Source organism: Anolis sagrei, chromosome 13 (assembly GCF_037176765.1).
Source record: "Anolis sagrei isolate rAnoSag1 chromosome 13, rAnoSag1.mat, whole genome shotgun sequence".
Taxonomy (NCBI): domain Eukaryota; kingdom Metazoa; phylum Chordata; class Lepidosauria; order Squamata; family Dactyloidae; genus Anolis; species Anolis sagrei.
In genome coordinates, this window is record NC_090033.1 from 484199 (window position 1) to 507500 (window position 23302).

The window sequence follows — 23302 nt, forward strand, 5'->3', positions numbered from 1 at the left end:
TTGGATGGCCTTGGTTCGAATGGCTTGTTCTTGGGCTGCCAGGATCAGGCCCTCCTTTCGTCTCCTTTTTCAGAATTCCATTTGTGAGCCACAGCCATGTTTTTTCTTTGTCCATTTCGCTCTCAATTTTTCCCAGGAACTGTCCATGGAGAGCCTTCTTTATCATCATCATCATCATCATCATCAATTATTATCTATTATTATTATCATCTATTATTGTTGTTTTGTTGTTGTTATTATTATTATTATTATCAATTATTATTATTATTATCAATTATTTATTATTATTATTATTATTATTATTATTATTATAGCAGCAGCATCAAATTAGAAGCACACTGTATTCTGACTGGAGCATCTCCCAAGGTCTTGGATGCCTTTCAGACAAAATATTCCAAATAGGAACCCAGACCCATCCAAAGAAGGACGTTGTGTCAGAGAAGAGTCATTTCAGAAGATCCAGCCACTCCTGGCGTCACATTGCGGAGGACAGACTTTGCCAGCCAATCAATCAAACCTCAGGCTTTATTTGGGTTTTCGGGATCTATTTTTAGATTCTCCAGGCTTAGGCGCCCAAAACGTCACGTACAGCTTGAAGCGCATCAATATGGCTTTGGGAGGAAGGGGAGTCAAGGTGAGCGGCAAAGAAAGGCAAATTGGCCCTCGACATTCGGTTAGCACGGTTTCAGATTGTGACGTCCCCCCCGCTACACACACACACACCCCAATAAAATATGCTACGCATTGCCTGCATTATATTCATCAAAGATCTACTCTTGCTGGTACAAAGCACAAGGAAATAATTAACAGATGTCCATCAGGAAATGCAGGACTCAGTGACACCAATGGATTGATGACCTCCAGCCCAGGATCCCCTTTTCATTGAATTGAGCCTTGTCCAGGGATCTTCTACCCTATGCACTAATGATGATGACAATAATAATGATGGTAATCATGGGTTAAACCCTTGTGACCTGAAGGTTGGCAGTTCGAATCCCTGGGACAGGGTGAGCTCCTGCTGTTAGCCCAGCTCCTGCCAACCTAGCAGTTTGAAAACATGAAAATGTGAGTAGATAAATAGGAACCGCCTCAGCAGGAAGGCAAACAGGGGCTGGCCACGCGAGATAAATAGAGATAAACACCTCCCTCAGAGCCAGAGATGAGCTCTGCCTCCAAAAGCCAGAAATGAAAGGGGAAGCCTTTGCCTTTGTCTGTGTATCTTTGTTTCATTGTATCAGGGCAATGAATGTTTGCCTGTGTTTGTGTTTGTATATATGCTGAAATCCGCTCTGAGTCTCCTCAGGGAGATAGGGCAGAAGATAAATAATAATAATAACTTTACTGATACAAAACACAGTATGTCACAGCAAACGAGATCTATATGCTGGACCTATATTATTATTATTATTATTATTATTATTATTATTATTATTATTATTGCAGGAGCTGCGGTGGCACTACGGGTTAAACTGTTGAATTGTTGAACTGTTGACCTAAAGGTTGGTGTTTTGAAGCCATGAGTCAAGGTGAGCTCCCACTGTTAGCCCTAGCTCCTGTCAACCTAGCAGTTCAAAAATATGCAAATTTGATAGATAGATACACCTCGGTGGGAAGGTACGCATGCAGCCATGCTGGCAATTAGGACCAGGAGGCATCTACAAACATTAGGCTCCTCAGAATTGAAATCGAAAAAGAGCACCTCCCCATGGTCAGAGTTGAGAACCTCTTCCAGAAGCTGGGGATGAAAGGGGAAGCCTGTACCTTTGTCTGTGTATTGTGTGAAATTGTGTTATTTCGCTGTATTAAAGACATTGAATGTTTGCCTATATTGGTGGATACTGCAATCTGCTGACTCCCCTCGGGGAGATAGAGCGGAATATAAATAAAGTATATTATTATTATTATTATTATTATTATTATTATTATTATTATAATAAAAGGTTTGGCAATTCCCAACATGGGAAAGTTAACTGTCCCCATTCCCTCCTCATATCAGACATTCCCAAGCATCACAATACAAATAATGCAATTAAACCAACTTAATTTAAATGAAGAATCCATAGGAATACATACTCGCTCCGGATAAAGGCATACTTGTTGATGGTTTCAATCACGTCTTTGAAAAGTATCTTGGAGGTCAGCGTGTAGCCGTGGTGGACAATGGGTTCACCATCCGGACCATCCCAACAATCAACTGCAAGGCAAGACAAAGAGAATGGGAGTACATTTGGGTTTCAGATCCAAATCCTATACTTTGCGAGCTGGAAATGATTTCTGAAAAAAGACGCAACGAAGGAATTGAGAACTTGGTTAAGGCATATTTCCTGATTGAGAAAATCTGTTGTTATCACTGATTCAAGACTGGTGATAACGGTGAGCTTCCCCACCAGGAATACAAGTAGCACAGGAAAAGTCATTGTCCTGTCTTCGATCTCAGCTTGGAGAGCCTATGAGATGTCTTGTATTCCCAACAGATTTACACAAACGGGCAGCAAACTTGCAGACTGAAGGCAGGAACCAATGGTTGAAGGAAACTTCTTGGGAAGTAATAGGCAACTCTGCGTAGAACTCCCTGACTGAGAGGTCCACCACTCAGATCATGTCTAGTAGGCATGGTTAGGTTCGGCCGGAATCTTCGTAATTCAGAATAAATTTGGAAAGATTTGCTTTTTGAAGCGATTTTGATGTTTTTAAGGAAAGCGGAAGTCCCTTTGCCCTTCTGAAGCTTTTTCCGCCATTTCTGTTACGAAGTTGGAAATTATGGTCTCAATCCTGCCTTTCCTCTCCCCTCGCTTCTGGTCTCAAGCCTGGGAAGCGTCTTACACCAGACTGGATGAATTTCCTGCCTTTCCTCTCCCCTCGCTTCTGGTCTCCAGCCTGGGAAGCGTTTTAAACCAGACTGGATGGATTTCCTGCCTTTCCTCTCCCCTCGCTTCTGGTCTCGAGCCCGGCAAGCGTTTTAAACCAGACTGGATGAATATCGCGCCTTTCTTCTCCCCTCGCTTCTCTTCTCAAGCCCGGGAAGCGTTTTGAACCAGACTGGATGGATTTCCTGCCTTTCTACTCCCCTCACTTCTGGTCTCGAACCTGGGAAGCATTTCAAACCAGACTGGATGAATTTCCTGCCTTTCCTCTCCCCTCGTTTCTGGTCTCAAGCCTGGGAAGTATTTTAAACCAGACTGGATGGATTTCCTGCCTTTCCTCTCCCCTCGCTTCTGGTCTCGAGCCCGGCAAGCGTTTTAAACCAGACTGGATGAGTATCGCACCTTTCTTCTCCCCTCGCTTCTCTTCTCAAGCCCGGGAAGCGTTTTAAACCAGACTGGATGGATTTCCTGCCTTTCCTCTCCCCCCGCTTCTGGTCTCGAGCCCGGCAAGCGTTTTAAACCAGACTGGATGAATATCGCGCCTTTCTTCTCCCCTCGCTTCTCTTCTCAAGCCCGGGAAGCGTTTTATACCAGACTGGATGGATTTCCTGCCTTTCTACTCCCCTCACTTCTGGTCTCGAACCTGGGAAGCATTTCAAACCAGACTGGATGAATTTCCTGCCTTTCCTCTCCCCTCATTTCTGGTCTCAAGCCTGGGAAGTATTTTAAACCAGACTGGATGGATTTCCTGCCTTTCCTCTCCCCTCGCTTCTGGTCTCGAGCCTGGGAAGCGTTTTAAACCAGACTGGATGAATTTCCTGCCTTTCCTCTCCCCTCGCTTCTGGTCTCCAGCCTGGGAAGCGTTTTAAACCAGACTGGATGAATTTCCTGCCTTTCCTCTCCCCTCGCTTCTGGTCTCCAGCCTGGGAAGCATTTTAAACCAAACTGTATTAATTTCCTGCTTTTATTCTCCCCTCGCTTCTGGTCTCCAGCCTGGGAAGCATTTTAAACCAGACTGGATGGATTTCCTACCTTTCCTCTCCCCTCGCTTCTGGCGTAAAAGAACTACTTTCAAAGCAAAAATCACCCAATGAAATAGGAAATAACACTTTCAAACCATTAAGGAAGGATTTGTAAGTCTCTAAAGTTTCGAAAAGTTTTGAACATATTTTTCACAGACCCCAGAAATGAGGCAGCCTGAGGCCTGTTGCTGCCTGCGTGGCTCCGGAGGCTCTGCAGGGGTCTGTGGAGGCCAGGGAGGCAGGCAGGTGCCCTTGAGATGGGCCGGAAGGCGGGTAGGAATGTGCGGGTAGGAAAATAATATATAAAATAATGTATAAATATTAAAAGCATCCCTACTTCATGGGTTTTCACTGATTGCAGGTGGTCCTGGAATGGACACTGTATTTCTTTGTGGGCACAGGAGTGCACTACACAGTCCTCTGCCCTTCCTGATCTGCGGTCAGAGGTGAGGAGTCCACCTGTCTCCCAAGAGGGTCTATCCCTGATTTGTGACGGGACCCTTACCTTCTACACAGCGGCATCCGGACTGGAGAACCCACGCGTACATGTCAACTCTGGATTGGGACATCAGCTGGTCTCCCATGAGGTAGGTGTTATGGGAAGAGGTGATGAAGTAGTGACTCAAAGGCTGCGTCATGTCCTGGTTGACGTGGTAATGCTCCGGATTGAAAATGTCCCCAGCAGGACTGCGCATGTAGTTGGTGAATCCTGTGGGGAGAAGATCAGGTAAATGGGACGCTGGGTCATGGTGATGGATTCATACCGAGTGAGACTTGCATTCGATTCTGCATCTGGTCCTAAGTCTCACTGGGCGACTTCATATTTCTCCTTCTAATCTATACTTCTGAGCAGCGATGACAAACTTGTGGTCCTCCAGGCATTTTGGACATTAGCTCTCAGAATTTCTGGCCACTGGACAAGCTGGCAATAGGGGCTTCTGTGAGCTGGAGGCCCAAACATCTGGAGGGTCACAAATCTGATACTTCTGCTTCAGAGTTTGTGGTGAAAGAACCCGAGTGTTGGATGGGCTTACAACCCCCCCAAACTTGGGGTTGCAAGCCCAGCGATGAGTCCAGGATCACATCCGCTTGGGTGTGACCCTGGACTCATCGCTGAGCTTGCAACCCCAAGTTTTGGCGGTGACCAGGGGAGCATTTGCACAGTTAAAACTTGTGCGCCAGCTGTGCCCGTACCTTGGCCACGGTAGTCCATGCTCTGGTTACATCCCTCTATAGACTACTGCAACGCGCTCTACGTGGGGCTGCCTTTGAAGACTGTTCAGAAGTTTCAAATTGTCCAAATGGTGGTGTAGAGAAATGTTTATTATAGAGTGTTTAATGTACTGTGTTTAAACTGCATTTATGTATTACATTTATTTCCATGGCCTAGCTGTGAGGGATAGGTTACCATGGTGACAAGACAAGGCAGCAGAGGAGGTGGGCGGAGCTAAAGGAGTAAAAGGTTTGAAAGTGGCAGTTAAGCTCCAGTCCGGTGGAGGAGACCCGGAAAAGAGCAGAGCCAGTTAAGGGCTCTGGGAAATAGCAGAGTCAAGAAAGGACTCTGGGAAAAGTAGTTCAGTCCGGTGGAAGAGACCCGGGGAAGAGGATAGCCAGTTAGGGCTCTGTTGTGAAGCTGTGAGAATTCAGTAGTTCCTAGAATTTGTGAATATTTCTTCAGCAAGAGAGCTGAAGGTGTTACCTTGTTAGATTGCTTAGGTTAAAAGAATCTAACAGAGGGGGTCTTCAGGATTGCCAGTAAGGAAAGACTGGTGATCAGTGGTTTGTTCCGAGTATAGGGCAAACAGTGTGGACATTCACAATAGGGAACTCTGAAGTAGTATAAGCACTTCACTAAGAAGAAGTTTGTAGAATTGTATCATCAGAAGCATGTATCTCAAACCAGCCATTTTGTAACATCAAGCCTTGTGCCAAGTTCAAATTCTCAAAACTGCAACAATTACATTCTGTTAACAATAAAACTTGTTCTCTTTATATTTCAAACCTGCCTCCTCGATTGCTGTCATGCTTGGTGCATTCCACACTACCAAAGTCACCTCACAACACAACTAAAGATAAACAGAGACCTAAACCAGCGTCTCTAAACATATTGGTGGCAGCTTAATTGATATCTAAAAGAAGGTTCCTCACAGAATATTAGTGGCTATAAAGAAGATTAATACTTCCTCACATAATATTGTTGACAAGCGGTGGGATTAACGCTTCTTTATAATTTTGTTGACAAGCGGTGGGATTAACGCTTCTTTACATAATTTGGTGGCAGACGACGGGATTCGTGTAACAACTAATCGAGTGCCTTAAGTTTAATTTTAAAATAAGTTGTGAGGTAAAAGTTGTTGAAAACATGGCTACCAGGCGGCAGAGAAAGCTGGCTGAGGAAAGAGAGGGAGACCAAGGGGAAAGCTCGAGCTCTGAGTCAGAGACAGAGCCAGTGCCTATGACAGAAATGGCTTATAAATACAAGCTGGAAATGGAGGAAAAACGATTAGAGATGAAACGATTGGAGATGGAGAGAGAGGCGAAACAAAGAGAATTTGAGGAAAGACAAAGAGAGAGAGAACTGGAGATGGAAGAAAGACAAAGAGTGAGAGAATTAGAACAGGAGTTAGAATTGAAGAGAATGGAGTTTGAGCTAGAGAAACAAAGATTGGCTTTGTCTCAAACATCCAGTGATGTTCAGGAAGGGAGATCTGGAGGGGATACCCCAGATTTGATGAAGAAATTCCCAAAATATACCAAGGAGGATTGTCCAGAGAAATTCCTAATATCTTTTGAAAGATGTTGTCGTGATTTTGGAGTGGCTAAGGAAAAATGGATGACATACCTTAGGCCACAGATAAGTGGGAAACTTTTGCAGATTTATGGACAGATGCCGGAGGAGTCTTGTAGAGACTATGATCTGTTTAAGAAACAGGTTCAACAGGAATATAGATTGACTCCTGAATATTATAGATTTAAGTTCAGGACGTTGAAGAAAGATAAAACACAAAGTTTTGCTCAGGTGGCCTCTAGATTGTCTCAACTGTTCGATAGTTGGATAAAGACGTCTGAGGTAGAAGATTATCAACAGCTGAGGGAACTTTTGAAATTGGAACAATTTTTCCAATTAGTTCCTTATGAAATTCGTTGGGTGATTCAAGATCGCAAGCCATCCACGATTGTAGAGGCAGCGGGTATGGCAGATCAAATAACAACCTTGAAAGAAGGATTTAAAAGGGAAGATCTGCCAGGGGACAAAAGAACAAACAGGCAGCCATTTTATTCACAACAAACGCGCCCACAGCAAGAAAAGGGTGCTGACTTAGAAGACACCACCTATAGGAGGCAGAGTGTAATAAGACCAACTGCTCCTGAGGTAAAACGTCGGTGCTATCAATGTGGAAAATTGGATCATATAAAATATCAATGTCCTCTGTTAAGGAATGAGAAAACAACCCTCTTTATAAATAAAATGAAAGAAACACCAAAGGCAGAACCGGTTACTGTTGCAAAGGAGAGTTCAAGCTCAGAGCCTGGAGAGAAACAATGTTTGTTCATCCTGTCAGGCAGCCCATCTAAGGACTATTTAGAAACCATTTCTATTGATAACAAAGACAGGAAAGGACTTCGAGATACAGGTTCCGAAATATGCATAGTGCATCCCGAAATAATACCTCAGAGATTTCAGCAGCCAACCTCTGAAGTAAGATTAAAAGGCTTAGGTCCTGCGATTCCGACAGCGGTCGTGACTTTGCCAATACAATATGAAGGATGGAAGGGTGTGTGGGATTTTGCAGTCAGTCCTGACATACCATACCAATGTTTAATTGGGAATGATTTGGCTGAGGAGATTAAATTCTGTAAGATGGCGTGTGGGGAGAAAGAATGTAACAATGAAAGCCCTGAACAGAAAGCCCTGTGTTTTGCCATACAACAAGATGGGGACGAGAGTCCAGAAACCAGCGCTACAGTGGCTGAGCTTATTAAGAAGACAGGAGGAGTCAAAGAAATTCAACAGGAACAAAGAGCAAAAGAACAACCCTATAGATTTATTGCTGAAGATGGTGTTCCAAATATAAAGTCAGAAGTGTACAGCCAGGAGAGACCATGCAAACGAGGAACAAGCCCTGCAGCAGAGCCGATTCCAGTGGCTGTTTATTTGAGAACCTGTGAAGAGAGTATAGAAACAATAGATCTGGAAAGACAAGTGATAAACTCTGAGGAGAAAGAGGAATCCTTGACCTTAAAAGATGTATTTCCTTCAGCTCCACATAAAGAAATTACCTCAGCCGAACTTTTCGACAAAAACAATAAAATAAAAGTAAAAGAGAAAGCTAAAGGAAAACAAACTCTGGATGTGACAGTAGGAGCTGATGCGAGTTCAGAATATCCAGGGGTCTTCTGTGAAACAAAGATCCATACATCTGAAGAGAAAGTGAACAGAAAAAGAAGATTTGGCCATGTGTCGGAAGAAAGATCTCCTTTATCCTTGAACGGAGAGGAAGGAGAGAGTGGAGGCCGAGCTGATGGACTGTCAGGAGAGCTGATGTACGCAGACTGTAATGGTGGTGATAAAAAGAAAAAGCTGCAATTTCTAGCTTTAGAAGTTTGTCCAGATAGCAGTGATGAGCTTGCCATGAAGAAGGACAATATTCGTGTTCGTTCTTCTAATGACAGTGAATTCTCTTCAGTGCCAAGAAAAGATGCTAGAGGAATTCCAGATTATTCACTACAACCTGATGCTTCATGGAAGCAAGCCATTGTTCAAGCCCTGAAAGTCGATGGAAACAGAACTGTTCCTGATAATTGGAAGGTTAGATTAAAAGAAGATACCCCAGCAACAAAAAAGAAGAGGAGAAAAGACTTGCAGACATCGTGTGAGGAAGAAAACCATATCTCCAGGTAATCGAAAAGACATCAAGAGACAAAAGAAGAAACCTAAAAAGAAGAAACGAAGAAGTGGAAGAAAGAAGCTAAAAGATCATCATAAAGAGACATTGCTGTAGACAGTTGGTCCAATACAACTGAGGTTGTGTTTGAACCATGGGACATTGGACACTAAGACATCTATGTCAATGATCAAATGTGGGAGTTTAACTATTGTGTGGGCTATTAACAAATTGAGACCATATGTATGGAGAAAAGTTGTGGTATGATATATAGATAAATGTCTTATAAATTAACCAGACTAGGTAGAAGGTCAATTATATATGTTAATGTATAAAGGTAATGTATGTGTAATATAGTATAAAATAGTATAGTGTAATATTTAAACCAAATGGGTATACTGTTTTATTATAGACTTATAAAATATAGGATGTTATTACAGTGGTGAACTGTATATGTTTCATACCATAGATATAAGATATAATCCCATTATAATAAAGTGTGGTAGGTATATACGTTTTGCAATAGGCAATAAATATTTACAAATATATGTATAAGTATAAAAATGTGAGACTTTGATACCACATCCATAGATGATACTGGAATGTCGTAGGTTAAAGGTTTGTATGTATGTGTAATTGAAATGTATTTAACCCTAATATGTTTCCCTTTCAGAATTGGTGTATATGTATTTATTGTTAAATGATATGTGGGATTATTTTTGCTATTCTAGGATTAAGAAATATGCAAAAATATTTTTCTGGGGGGGAAGGTGTAGAGAAATGTTTATTATAGAGTGTTTAATGTACTGTGTTTAAACTGCATTTATGTATTACATTTATTTCCATGGCCTAGCTGTGAGGGATAGGTTACCATGGTGACAAGACAAGGCAGCAGAGGAGGTGGGCGGAGCTAAAGGAGTAAAAGGTTTGAAAGTGGCAGTTAAGCTCCAGTCCGGTGGAGGAGACCCGGAAAAGAGCAGAGCCAGTTAAGGGCTCTGGGAAATAGCAGAGTCAAGAAAGGACTCTGGGAAAAGTAGTTCAGTCCGGTGGAAGAGACCCGGGGAAGAGGATAGCCAGTTAGGGCTCTGTTGTGAAGCTGTGAGAATTCAGTAGTTCCTAGAATTTGTGAATATTTCTTCAGCAAGAGAGCTGAAGGTGTTACCTTGTTAGATTGCTTAGGTTAAAAGAATCTAACAGAGGGGGTCTTCAGGATTGCCAGTAAGGAAAGACTGGTGATCAGTGGTTTGTTCCGAGTATAGGGCAAACAGTGTGGACATTCACAATAGGGAACTCTGAAGTAGTATAAGCACTTCACTAAGAAGAAGTTTGTAGAATTGTATCATCAGAAGCATGTATCTCAAACCAGCCATTTTGTAACATCAAGCCTTGTGCCAAGTTCAAATTCTCAAAACTGCAACAATTACATTCTGTTAACAATAAAACTTGTTCTCTTTATATTTCAAACCTGCCTCCTCGATTGCTGTCATGCTTGGTGCATTCCACACTACCAAAGTCACCTCACAACACAACTAAAGATAAACAGAGACCTAAACCAGCGTCTCTAAACATATTGGTGGCAGCTTAATTGATATCTAAAAGAAGGTTCCTCACAGAATATTAGTGGCTATAAAGAAGATTAATACTTCCTCACATAATATTGTTGACAAGCGGTGGGATTAACGCTTCTTTATAATTTTGTTGACAAGCGGTGGGATTAACGCTTCTTTACAGGTGGCAACCAGGTTACTAACAGGAGTGGCGCTCAGGGAAACACACTACTCTTCTGTTGTGTCAGCTCCACTGGCTGCCAATTTGCTACCGAGCACAATTCAAAGTGGTGGCAGAGCCCTAAACGATTCCGGACCAGCATACCTGTCCGAACGTATCTCCTCCTATGAACCATCTAGGAGCTTAAGATCGTCTGGGGAGGCCCTGCTCTCGATCCCGCCTGCCTCGTAAGTGCGACTGGCAGAGACGAAGGACACGGCCTTCCCAGTGGTGGCCCCCCAGCTATGGAACTCCCTCCCCAGGGAAATTAGATTGGCCCTTCCCTCCTGACTTCCTGAAAAAAAGCAAAGACCTGGCTCTTTGAGCAAGCTTTTGAGAATGCAACAGAATAGTTAACGCGGAACTAAGAATGATGAACACAGATTGGCCAGATGATGTTACTGGATAACGTTTTTAACAGGATGACACCCGTGATTATATGCTTTACCGGTTTTTATTTTTGTTTTATATTGAAATGTTGATTGCTTTTAATGGTGACCAGGGGAGCATTTGCACAATTAAAACTCGTGCGCCAGCTGTGCTCGTACCTTGGGAAGTCTGACTTGGCCACGGTAGTCCACGCTCTGGTTGCATCCCGTCTTGACTACTGCAACGCTCTCTACGTGGGGTTGCCTTTGAAGACAGCTCGGAAGCTCCAATTAGTCCAACGCTTGGCAGCCATGATACTAACAGGAGCGGAGCGCAGGGAGCATACAACTCCTCTGCTGCACCAGCTCCACTGGCTGCCGATTTGCTACCGGGCTCAATTCAAAGTGCTGGCATTGGCCTTTAAACGGTTCTGGCCCAACCTACCTATCCGAACGTATCTCGACCTATCAGCCCACCAGGACCCTAAGATCTTCGGGGGGGGGGGGGCTACTCTCGATCCCGCCTGCTTCTCAAGCTCGGCTGGCGGGGACGAGAGATAGGGCCTTCTCGGTGGTGGCTCCTCGGCTGTGGAACGCCCTTCCTACGGACATTAGACTAGCACCATCTCTAATGGTATTCCGCAAAAAGGTGAAGACCTGGATGCTTGTGCAGGCGTCTGAGTAATTTAGTGCAATCTGGTAATGGAACATAGAAATGGAACAATGGATGATGGATTTGGATCATGTTTTCAGTGATGAGACACCAGTGAATGGCTATTGTTGTTAATTATATAGGATTGTTTAGGTGTTATGATGTTACTGTTTTTTACCGTGTACTGTATTTTGCTGTTTGTTGTTAACCGCTGTGAGTCGCCTACGGGCTGAGAACAGCGGTATACAAATAAAGTAAATAAATAAGTAAATAAATAAGTAAATGGCACTTTCATGTGCCAATCTGTAACCCGCCTTGAGTCGCCGTATGGCTGAGAAAGGCGGGCTATAAATATTGTAAATAAATAATAATAAATAATACCTCTGAGGATGCTTGCCATAGATGCAGGCGAAACGTCAGGAGAGAATGCCTCTAGAACATGGCCATATAGCCCGAAAACACCCACAAGAACTTAGTGATTCCGGCCATGAAAGCCTTCGACAATAAATAATAATTTGTGCCACTCTTTAATTTCTACGTGTTGCCCCGACCCGGGCTTTGAACTGTCAACCTTTCGGTTGGCATGATTTACTGCAGCTGGCAGTTAACCTGCTGTGCTAAAGCCCAGCTCAATACTTTGTCCCTCGGTCTCCAAGTGTCCAAGCGTTAATGACCAATTCCCATTAACAGAGCTTCTTCTCCTGGGTTCAGATGCAACCTGGGTAAACTGGAATGCCAGAGCACTCCCTCTTACCAATTACACATAAGCCTTTGACTGTGTGGATCATAATAAATTGTGGCAAGTTCTTGGTGGTCTGGGCATACTAAGCCACCTTGTCTCTCTCCTGAGGAATCTGTATAAGGATCAGGTAGCAACAGGAAGAACTGACCACGGAACAATGATGCTTGGGAAAATGGAAGGAAAAGGGAAGAGGGGCCAACCAAGGGCAAGGTGAATGGATGGCATTCTTGAAGTGACTGGCTTGACTGGCTTGATGTTGAAGGAGCTGGGGGCGGTGACGGCGGACAGGGAGCTCTGGTGTGGCCTGGTCCATGACGTTACCTAGAGAAGACAATGATGCTTGGGAAAATGGAAGGAAAAGGGAAAAGGGGCTGACCAAGAGCAAGGTGGATGGATGGCATCCTTGAAGTGACTGGATTGACCTTGAAGGAGCTGGGGGTGGTGACCACTGACAGGGAGCTCTGGCATGAGCTGGTCCATGAGGTCACCTAGAGAAGACAATGATGCTTGGGAAAATGGAAGGAAAAGGGAAAAGGGGCCGACCAAGGGCAAGGTGGATGGATGGCATCCTTGAAGTGACTGGACTGACCTTGAAGGGGCTGGGGGTGGTGACGACTGACAGGGAGTCTGACGTGGGCTGGTACATGAGGTCACCTAGAGAAGACAATGATGTTTGGGAAAATGGAAGGAAAAGGGAAGAGGGGCCGACCAAGGGCAAGGTGGATAGATGGCATCTTTGAAGTGACTGGACTGACCTTGAAGGAGCTGGGGGTAGTGACGGTTGGCACATCATGAGAAGACAGGAAAGCTTAGAGAAGAGTATGATGCTGGGGAAAATGGAAGGAAAAGGGAAGAGGGGTTGATCCAGGGCAAGGTGGATGGATGGCATCCTTGAAGTGAATGGATTGACATTGAAGGAGCTGGGGGTGGTGACGGCCAACACATCATGAGAAGACAGGAAAGCTTAGAGAAGAGTAGGATGCTGGGGAAAATGGAAGGAAAAGGGAAGAGGGGCTGACTAAGGGCATGATGGATGGATGGTATCTTTGAAGTGACCAGATTGACCTTGAAGGAGCTGGGGGCGGTGACGGCTTACAGCAATCTCTGACGTGGGCTGGTGCATAAGATCACCTAGAGAAGACAATGATGTTTGGGAAAATGGAAGGAAAAGAGAAGAGGGGCTGACCAAGGGCAAGATGGATGGATGGCATCCTTGACGTTGAAGGAGCTGGGGGTGGTGATGGCTGACAGTGAGCTCTGGTGTCAGCTGGTGCATGAGGTCACCTAGAGAAGACAATGATGCTTGGGAAAATGGAAGTAAAAGGTAGAGGGGCTGACTAAGGGCAAGGTGGATGGATGGCATCCTTGAAGGAGCTGGGGGTGGTGACGGCTGACAGGGAGCTCTGGCGTGGGCTGATCCAGGAGGTCACGAAGTCGGAAACGACTGAACAAATGAACAACAACAAGGGAAGCATCCATGATCAACCAATGCAGCCTCCAAAACGTGCTCCTCGGCTCCATCCGTGGCATTTCCGCCAGCCCGGTCCAGAGAGAACTCATTAAACCGAGGAGCCTTTTTGAGGGATCCGGGTCCAGCTGAAGAAAGATTTCTTCTGAGATTGAACATAGCTAGCAGGGCTGGGAAACCACGGAAAAAATTGTTTCTAAACCCGATTCGTTTTTAAGGGGTCCATCACGTTTCGTTTCTTTAAAGAATTCCGAAATTTTCCTTTTAAAAATTTCGAAATATACAAAATTTCGTAAATTTCGAATCGATTTGTTGATGGCGGACGCGATTGCGCAATATGCTAAAAAAACCTCCAAACATGCTAAAAAATATGCTTAAAAAACCCTCCAAATGGGACAGGGGGAACTTCTGAAGCTTCCCTCTCCCTCTGCTGTTGACTGTTGGTGTGATCAAACACACAACAACTATAAAACTTGCACCAGACATACAAAACTTGCACTCGCTGGAACACCTCAGCAAGCGAGAGTCCAAAAGTGGCAGGCCCAAACCCAGAACCTCAACCAATAGCTGATACCCAATGACAGACTCCTCCTGGGCACACAGAAGACGGGGCGACTTGGAAGGCGCTGAACAGACTGCGCTCTGGTACCACGAGATGCAGAGCCAACCTCAAGAAATGGGGCCACAAAGTGGAGTCCACGACATGCGAGTGTGGAGAAGAGCAAACCACTGACCACCTGCTGCAATGCACCCTGAGCCCTTCTTCCACATGATGCACCAGGGAGGACCTTCTTGCAGCAACACCAGAGGCACTCCAAGGGACAGAGACTGGTCAAAGGACATTTAATCAACTCTCATACTCACACATTCTGTAATCTGCTTGTTTGCTTTGTTTCTGTTAGAAATGTAATATAATTTGACTGGTTGTTCTGACACCACAAATAAATAAATACCAGACATGCGGAAATAATTACGAAACAATTTCAAAACAATTATGAAATAAGTTGAAAAATTGTTTCGAATCTATTTAACTCCTCACACTATTCCTGCATGGCTCAATATCGGATCGTAAGCTAATTTAAATACGAATTAATAACGAATTATGAAATTAATGAACGAAACCGCCCAGTCCTAATAGCTAGCCTAGTCATTTCTTTTAAGCTGCTGGAACTTTTTAAGCCGCGGCCTTGCAATGGTCCCACTCGGGGTGACGGAGGAGTGGATTTCCATCAGGCAAAGCCTTTCCAAAGAGGCTCCGAATGTGCTTTGCAAGGCTCGCCGGAAAGTCAGGCAGAAGCTTTTCGAAATGTTCCACCGGGCCTTCCTAATGATGAGCTATTGACTTTCTTCTTCGTCTTCAGCCGGGCGAGCGGCATCTTTGGGTTCTCCTCGGTTCCACTTGGTCCAGACATTTCTTAATCTTCTTTGCCAGAAATGTTTTTGCAGCCTGACTTTGCGACTGCTCTTGGGATGAGACAGCTTTGTCAATTTTCGTTGCTAGCGACTTCCTAGCAACCAGACCTGAAGTATATTGCTGCTATGAATTCACCTTGGGGGAGATATATATATATATATATATATATATATATATATATATATATCAATCACTGATGTCTGCAGACACAAAACTGTCACCATTTGCAAGATGTCAGTTTTTAATATCGAAAATTATTTAGTTGCTGGGTTTGGGTCTTAGGCAGGGGTGGCTCAACCCATACGCAGAGTAAGCATCCGCGGTAGAGTTGGTGTTGCCCAGGGGCGCTCTTGGGGGAAAAGAGACCTTGACATAGGCGAGTTGTAGTTACTGGGATGTATAGTTCACCTACAATCAAGGAGCATTCTGAACTCCACCAATGATGGAACTGAACCAAATAGGGCACACAGAACTCCCACGACAACGAACAGAAAATATAGATCAGTGATTGGTTGGGGGGGGGGGGGGGGCGGGACCAAAATACTGTTTGCTTACACTTGAAAATTACCTAGGGAAAACAGACCTTGACATATACGAGTTGTAGTTGCTGGGATGTATAGTTCACCTACAATCAAAGAGCATTCTGAACTCCACCAATGATGGAACTGAACCAAATAGGACACACAGAACTCCCACCACGAACAGAATATATATATATATATATGGCGCTTCCTCTTGAGGCACTCTTGGGGGAAAATAGACCTTGACATATGGGAGTTGTAGTTACTGGGATGTATAGTTCACCTACAATCAAAGAGCATTCTGAACTCCACCAATGATGGAACTGAACCAAATTGGGCACACAGAACTCCCATGACGAACAGAATATATATATATATATATATGGCGCTTCCTCTTGAGGCGCTCTTGGGGGAAAATAGACCTTGACATATGGGAGTTGTAGTTACTGGGATGTATAGTTCACCTACAATCAAAGAGTATTCTGAACTCCACCAATGATGGAACTGAACCAAATAGGACACACAGAACTCCCACCACGAACAGAATATATATATATATATATATATATATATATATATATATATGGCGCTTCCTCTTGAGGCGCCCTTGGGGGAAAATAGACCTTGACATATGGGAGTTGTAGTTACTGGGATGTATAGTTCACCTACAATCAAAGAGTATTCTGAACTCCACCAATGATGGAACTGAACCAAATATGGCACACAGAACTCCCACGACAAACAGAAAATACTGGAAGGGTTTGGTGAGCATTGACCTTGAGTTTTGGAGTTGTAGTTCACCTGCACCCAGAGAGCACTGTGGACTCAAACAATGAAGATTTAGACCAAACTTGGCACAAGCACTCAATATGCCCAAATATGAACCCAGATGGAGTTTGGGAAGATAGACCTTGACATTTGGGAGTTGTAGTTCCTGGGATGTATAGTTCACCTACAATCAAAGAGCATTCTGAACTCCACCAAGGATGGAACTGAACCAAATATGGCACACAGAACTCCCACCACAAACAGAAAATATAGATCAGGGATTGGCTGGGGGGGGGGGGGGGGGCGCCAAAATTTCTATATTTGTTATTCTAGCTTCTTTGTGAATGTATCACAAGCTAGGATCTTTGGGTTGTTGTAGGTGTTTTCAGGCTATATGGCCATGTTCTAGAGGCATTCTCTCTTGACATTTCACCTGTATCTCTGGCAAGCATCCTCAGAGGTAGTGAGGTCTGTTGGAAGTAGGACAATGGGTTTATCTATCTGTGGAATGGCTGGGGTGGGACAAAGGACTCTTGTCTGCTGGAGCTAGGTGTGAATGTTTCAATTGACCACTTTGATTAGCATTTGATGGCCTGGCAGTGCCTGGGACAGTCTTTTGTTGAGAGGTGATTAGATGCCCCAGAATCAAGGGCTTTGATTCTGTGTGTGCTAGACAGGGGCTGGACTTGATGGCCCTGGGGGTCTCTCCCAACCATATCACTTTTTGATTCCAACATACTGTGGCTATAGGGAAAACAAGCCCTATGAGGAGCGGCTTAAGGAGCTGGGCGTGTTTAGCCTGAAGAAGAGAAAGCTGAGAGGAGACATGATGAGAGCCGTGTATAAATATGTGAGAGGAAGCCACAGGGAGGAGGGAGCAGATCAGGGGTCTGGAGAACAAGCCCTATGAGGAGCGGCTTAAGGAGCTGGGCATGTTTAGCCTGAAGAAGAGAAGACTGAGAGGAGACATGATGAGAGCCATGTATAGATATGTGAGAGGAAGCCACAGGGAGGAGGGAGCAGATCAGGGGTCTGGAGAACAAGCCCTATGAGGAGCGGCTTAAGGAGCTGGGCATGTTTAGCCTGAAGAAGAGAAGACTGAGAGGAGACATGATGAGGGCCATGTATAGATATGTGAGAGGAAGCCACAGGGAGGAGGGAGCAGATCAGGGGTCTGGAGAACAAGCCCTATGAGGAGCGGCTTAAGGAGCTGGGCATGTTTAGCCTGAAGAAGAGAAGACTGAGAGGAGACATGATGAGAGCCATGTATAGATATGTGAGAGGAAGCCACAGGGAGGAGGGAGCAAGCTTGTTTTCTGCTCCCTTGGAGACTAGGGTCTGGAGAACAAGCCCTATGAGGAGCGGCTTAAGGAGCTGGGCATGTTTAGCCTGAAGAAGAGAAGGCTGAGAGGGGATATGATGATGGCCATGTATGAATATGTGAGAGGAAGCCACAGGGAGGAGGGAGCAGATCAGGGGTCTGGAGAACAAGCCCTATGAGGAGCGGCCTAAGGAGCTGGGCATGTTTAGCCTGAAGAAGAGAAGGCTGAGAGGAGATATGATGAGGGCCATGTATAAATATGTGAGAGGAAGTCATAGGGAGGAGGAGGGAGAAAGCTTCCTTTCTGCTTCCCCGGAGACTAGGACGCAATGGAACAATGGCTTCAAACTACAAGAGAGGAGATTCCATCTGAACATGAGGAAGAACTTGTGAGAACCGTTCAGCAGTGGAACTCTCTGCCTTCCCCGGAGGGAGTGTGATGGAGGCTCCTTTTTTGGAGGCTTTGAAACAGAGGCTGGGTGGCCATCTGTCAGGGGTGATTTGAATGCAATATTCCTGCTTCTTGGCAGAATGGGGTTGGATTGGAGGATGGCCCAGGAGGTCTCCTCCAACTCTTGGATTCTAGGATTCTATGATCTTCCTACTGTGAGAGCCGTTCAGCAGTGGAACTCTCTGCCTTCCCCGGAGGGAGTGTGGTGGAGGCTCCTTCTTTGGAGGCTTTTAAGCAGAGGCTGGATGGCCATCTGTCAGGGGTGCTTTGAATGCAATATTCCTGCTCCTTGGCAGAAGGGGGTTGGACTGGATGGCCTTTGGAGGTCTCTTCCAACTCTTTGATTCTATGATTCTAGGATTCTAGGATTCTAGGGAGCTACTGTAATCAGCTCATCTGGCAACCAAGAGAGCGACTTGAAATGTCACTGTGTCAGGAAGATATTCTTTGCCTTTTCTATAATACGCGTTGACCGTATTGCGTAAAACCAGCTCAGGGATGGAGCCAAGTGTTGGATGCTCCACGGCAGGAGAAACGCCAATGGCGCCCATGTTAGCAAGGAAGTGCTGCCGAGAGCGAACACTTCGCAATCAAACTCTGCTTCCTCTGTCAGAGGTGCGGACGCAGGAGAGAGAGACAGAGAAACCAACACTGCCTCGTTTAATTAATGTCGCCATTTCGCCCATCGGCTTGGAAATAATGAATAGAATAAATAACACTGACCAACACACATTTTGGAACCTCAAATGTTCACCCTCTTTCTGTGCATATTTGGAATGCATGCAAACTTTGGATGGATTTGGCCTGCTGATTCCAAAAAATGGAATGGATGGGGAGATATTGGAAATATGCACCGGGATTGTGGCGCAGCTGGCGGAGTGTCAGCTGCATTAAGATCACTCTGACCAAAAAGGTCATGAGTTCGAAGCCAGCCCAGATTGGAGTGGGTTTCCAACCAATTGTGTGTAGCCTGTTGTTGACCTTTGCAACCCGAAAGTCAGTTGCATCTGTCAAGTAGGGAAATTAGGTACCACCTTAAAGTGTGGGGAGGCTAAATTAACTGATTTATGAGGCCATAAAGAAGACTCCAGCAAAGCATTCCAGCGGGGAAGCATGCGGGGAATGCGGAAGTGCTTCATCAGCATCGCAGATGGACGAGGAAAGCGACAGCTCCCCTGGCGGCCAGAAAAAGGTTAAATAGCCTCTGTGTATGTCTGTATATGTTCGTATGTCAATGATTTATGAGGCCATAAAGAAGACTCCAGCAAAGCATTCCCGCGGGGAAGCATGTGGGGAATGCGGAAGTACTTCATCAGCATCGCAGATGGACGAGGAAAGCGACAGCTCCCCTGGCGGCCAGGAAAAAGCAAAGCATTCCAGTAGGGAAGCATGCGGGGAATGCGGAAGTACTTCATCAGCATCGCAGATGGACGAGGAAAGCGACAGCTCCCCTGGCGGCCAGGAAAAAGCAAAGCATTCCAGTAGGGAAGCATGCGGGGAATGCGGAAGTACTTCATCAGAATCGCAGATGGACGAGGAAAGCGACAGCTCCCCTGGCGGCCAGGAAAAAGCAAAGCATTCCAGTAGGGAAGCATGCGGGGAATGCGGAAGTACTTCATCAGCATCGCAGATGGACGAGGAAAGCGACAGCTCCCCTGGCGGCCAGAAAAAGGTTAAATAGCCTCTGTATATGTCTGTATATGTTCATATGTCAATGATTTATGAGGCCATAAAGAAGACTCCAGCAAAGCCTTCCAGCGGGGAAGCATGCGGGGAATGCGGAAGTGCTTCATCAGCGTCGCAGATGGACGAGGAAAGCAACGGCTCCCCTGGCGGCCAGAAAAAGGTTAAATAGCCTCTGTGTATGTCTGTATATGTTTGTATGTCAAAAATTGTCATATATGTGTACACAGTAATCCGCCCTGAGTCCCCTGCAGGGTGAGGAGAAGGGCGGAATAGAAAAGCTGTCAATAAATAAATAACATAAATAAATAAAATATAGATATTTACTAGTTTGAGTACCCGGCGGTGCCCGGGTTATTTGAAAAAGGCATTGTTTGTTTTGGGTGTTAGGTAGTATCATTTAGTCAATTAGTAACACTATTTATTAGAAAAATGGCAGTTCTTGATTTGATTTTTTTTTAATTAATGCTCCCATTCAGAAATGCATAAGGATGTGGGTGGACTACAATTCCCAGAATCATGGGAGGTGTTAGCTGGAACAATCATGCTTGCCTCAAACAGACAAGTCTTTTTTCTCCCACCCTGACCTCACAAACCTCCGAGGATGCCTGTCATAGATGTGGGTGAAAGGTCAGGAGAGAGTGCTTCTGGAACATAGCCAGACAGCCCAGAGAACTCACAGCAACCCAGATTTTCTAACTGTTGTGGGTCTGTTGTACTACTTTTCACGTGACTCGATCTGGAAGCATCTGGGCGCTTGTTGGCTTAGAGGAAAGTTGCTAAGGGACTGACAAAAACGATAAATTTGGCAGGAAAACGGTGCCAATTCTGGGTAGAAGCGAATATCAATCACTGCCATAGATGTGGGTGAAAGGTCAGGAGAGAGTGCTTCTGGAACATAGCCATACATCCCAGAGAACTCACAGCAACCCAGATTTTCTAACTGTTGTGGGTCTGTTGTGCTACTTTTCACACGACTCGATCTGGAAGCATCTGGGCGCTTGTTGGCTTAGAGAAAAGTTGCTAAGGGACTGACAAAAACGATAAATTTGGCAGGAAAACGGTGCCAATTCTGGGCAGAAGCGAATATCAATCAATGGAAGCATCTCCCGTCGCCAGGCGTCCAGGCAATCTGCTGATCAAAGCAATGCAAATCTTACCATCAATCCCGAGAGCGCCTTGTTGCCGGTTTTCTGGACAGGGTTCAAACTGATTGATAATCTCCAGGCAGTGGTCCTTGGTGACGTCGCTCATCTGGAGACGGAGACACAAGCAAAGCGCCCGTAAAACACGGCCATCCTTCCCGGAGTTGCATCCTTTCGAGCGATGGGCGCCCTCTCCCTCCCCTTCCCATTCCTACCAGTCAAGGTCAGTTCTGATAGAATCAGGCTTTCCAATGTAAACACTAGGCCTGGGCGGTTTCGTTCGTTAATTTTGTAATTCGTTAAATATTCGTTAATTTTAGCAATTACAAAACGATTACAAAACTTATTTTTAAACCCGGAAGTGTTTTTAAATATCGAAACGGCATGCGCCAAAAAATTTTGTATTTCCGTCCATTTCGGAAATACGTAAGATGGCGAGATGCTTGCTGGGAGCTCTCCTCTCTCTCCTCTCCTTAGCCAGTCAGAGCCTGAAAGAGGAGGAGGAGGAGGAGGAGGAGGAGGAGGAGGAGAGGGCGGGGAAGGCGCCGGCTGAGCAAGCGAGCGAGAGGGCGAGCGACCCTCAGCAGGAAGGCGGCCCATCCCTCCTTCCTCAGCTTTGCGGTGGGTGTGCTTCGTTCTCCCAATTCCTTAGTGGAGGGCTGGGCTAGATGGCCTTTGGGGAGCCCTTCTCCCAATTTCGCATTGCTTCAGAGGAGCCGGGCCCGACTCGGCGGCAGCGCTTGAGGGCCCGCCAGAGTGAGTGAGTGCCTGCCTTCCCTCCTTAATAATAATTTCTCCTCCCTATTCTACTAAATTAATAATTAAATTAAAAAAATATTGAAAAAATATTGGAAAAAAAGGGCGCCATCTTTACAAAATATTTTGTAAATATTAATGAAATTTCGTAAATACCGAACTTTTTATAGGGAAAATTTTGTAATTATTTTAAATATCGAAACAAAAAAAACCCCCCAAATACAAATCGATTTTAGAAACAAATTTTTGCGTTGTTACCCAGGCCTACTAGCTGGTATTGCCCGCCCAATGTGCAAAACATGCATTTCTCCCTAAAATGTCTATGGATCTTTTCTCTATGTCCAGTTCTGAGCAGGCAAGCCTTCCTCCAAGAAAGCGGAGTCTGAAGTCCAGAACCTAACTGTGATATTGATCCAGGAGTAAGTCCAAATAGTGTGAATTAGTGTGAATCCCGTCAATAATATGGACTGAACCAACATCTCCATCCTCCGGAGCTGGACCTCACTGGATTGGAGTGGACGCAGGAACGGAGGCCGCATAATCTTCCTCCCGCTGCTCATGAATGCAAAGCAAACCATGCAGCAACCATTTATTTATTTTGCCTCCCTTGCAAGCAGCGGGGAGATCAATAATAATCCAGTGACACAGAAACCAATGCTAACTCGTTTAGAGAAACAGTAGGCACAGATAAGATGATGATCATCTGTGCAAAAGGACGCATTTGAAAGCTCCAACGGACCGTGAAAAAGCAGATGGAGAGCGACTTTCGGAAGAATGGATGTGGAAATTTGTAGCAGAAATCTCCCAAAAAAGGGCAGCTCCACATATTCGCCTCAGAAAAACCGGTTTCACAAAGTCTCCTGTTTGTTGTATTGATGAAAGCTTTCCTGGCCGGAATCACTGGGCTGTTCTAGGTTTTTTCGGGCTATATGGCCATGGTCTAGAGGCATTCTCTCCTGATGTTTTGCCTGCATCTATGGTAGTCATCCTCAGAGGTCATGAGGTCTGTTGGAACTAGGAAAGTGGGTTTATATATCTGTGGAATGACCAGGGTGGGACAAAGAACTCTTGTCTGCTGGAGCTAAGCGTGAAAGTTTCAACTGGCCACCTTGATTCACAAGATAGATAGATAGAGATAAAAGTAGATGGGTGGATGGGTGGATGGATAGATGGATAGATAGATAGATAGATAGATAGATAGATAGATAGATAGAGGTAAAAGTAGATGGGTGGATGGATAGATAGATAGATAGATAGATAGATGGGTAGATGGTAGATGGATAGATAGATAATGGATAGATGATAGATAGATGATAGATACATGGATAGATGATAGATAGATAGATAGATAGATAGATAGATTATAGATAGATGATAGATAGATAGATGATAGATAGGTAATAGATAGATAGATAGATAGATAGATAGATAGATAGATAGATGATCGCTCAATAGATAGATAGATAGATAGATA

At 44.9% G+C, this 23302-nt stretch overlaps 1 protein-coding gene across 7 annotated transcripts in view; it reads right to left on the minus strand.

Moving 5' to 3' along the window:
* PLCH2 (phospholipase C eta 2) overlaps positions 1 to 23302 on the minus strand; it is a 325113-nt gene that overhangs the window by 106386 nt on the left and 195425 nt on the right. For all 7 annotated transcript variants that reach the window (XM_067472946.1, XM_067472943.1, XM_067472942.1 and 4 more), the window contains exons 6-8: positions 21088 to 21181; positions 4392 to 4595; positions 2074 to 2194 (exon numbers count right to left, since the gene is read on the minus strand). In XM_067472946.1, coding sequence (XP_067329047.1) covers positions 2074 to 2194; positions 4392 to 4595; positions 21088 to 21181 — 419 coding nt within the window. The remainder of the gene's footprint in view (positions 1 to 2073; positions 2195 to 4391; positions 4596 to 21087; positions 21182 to 23302) is intronic.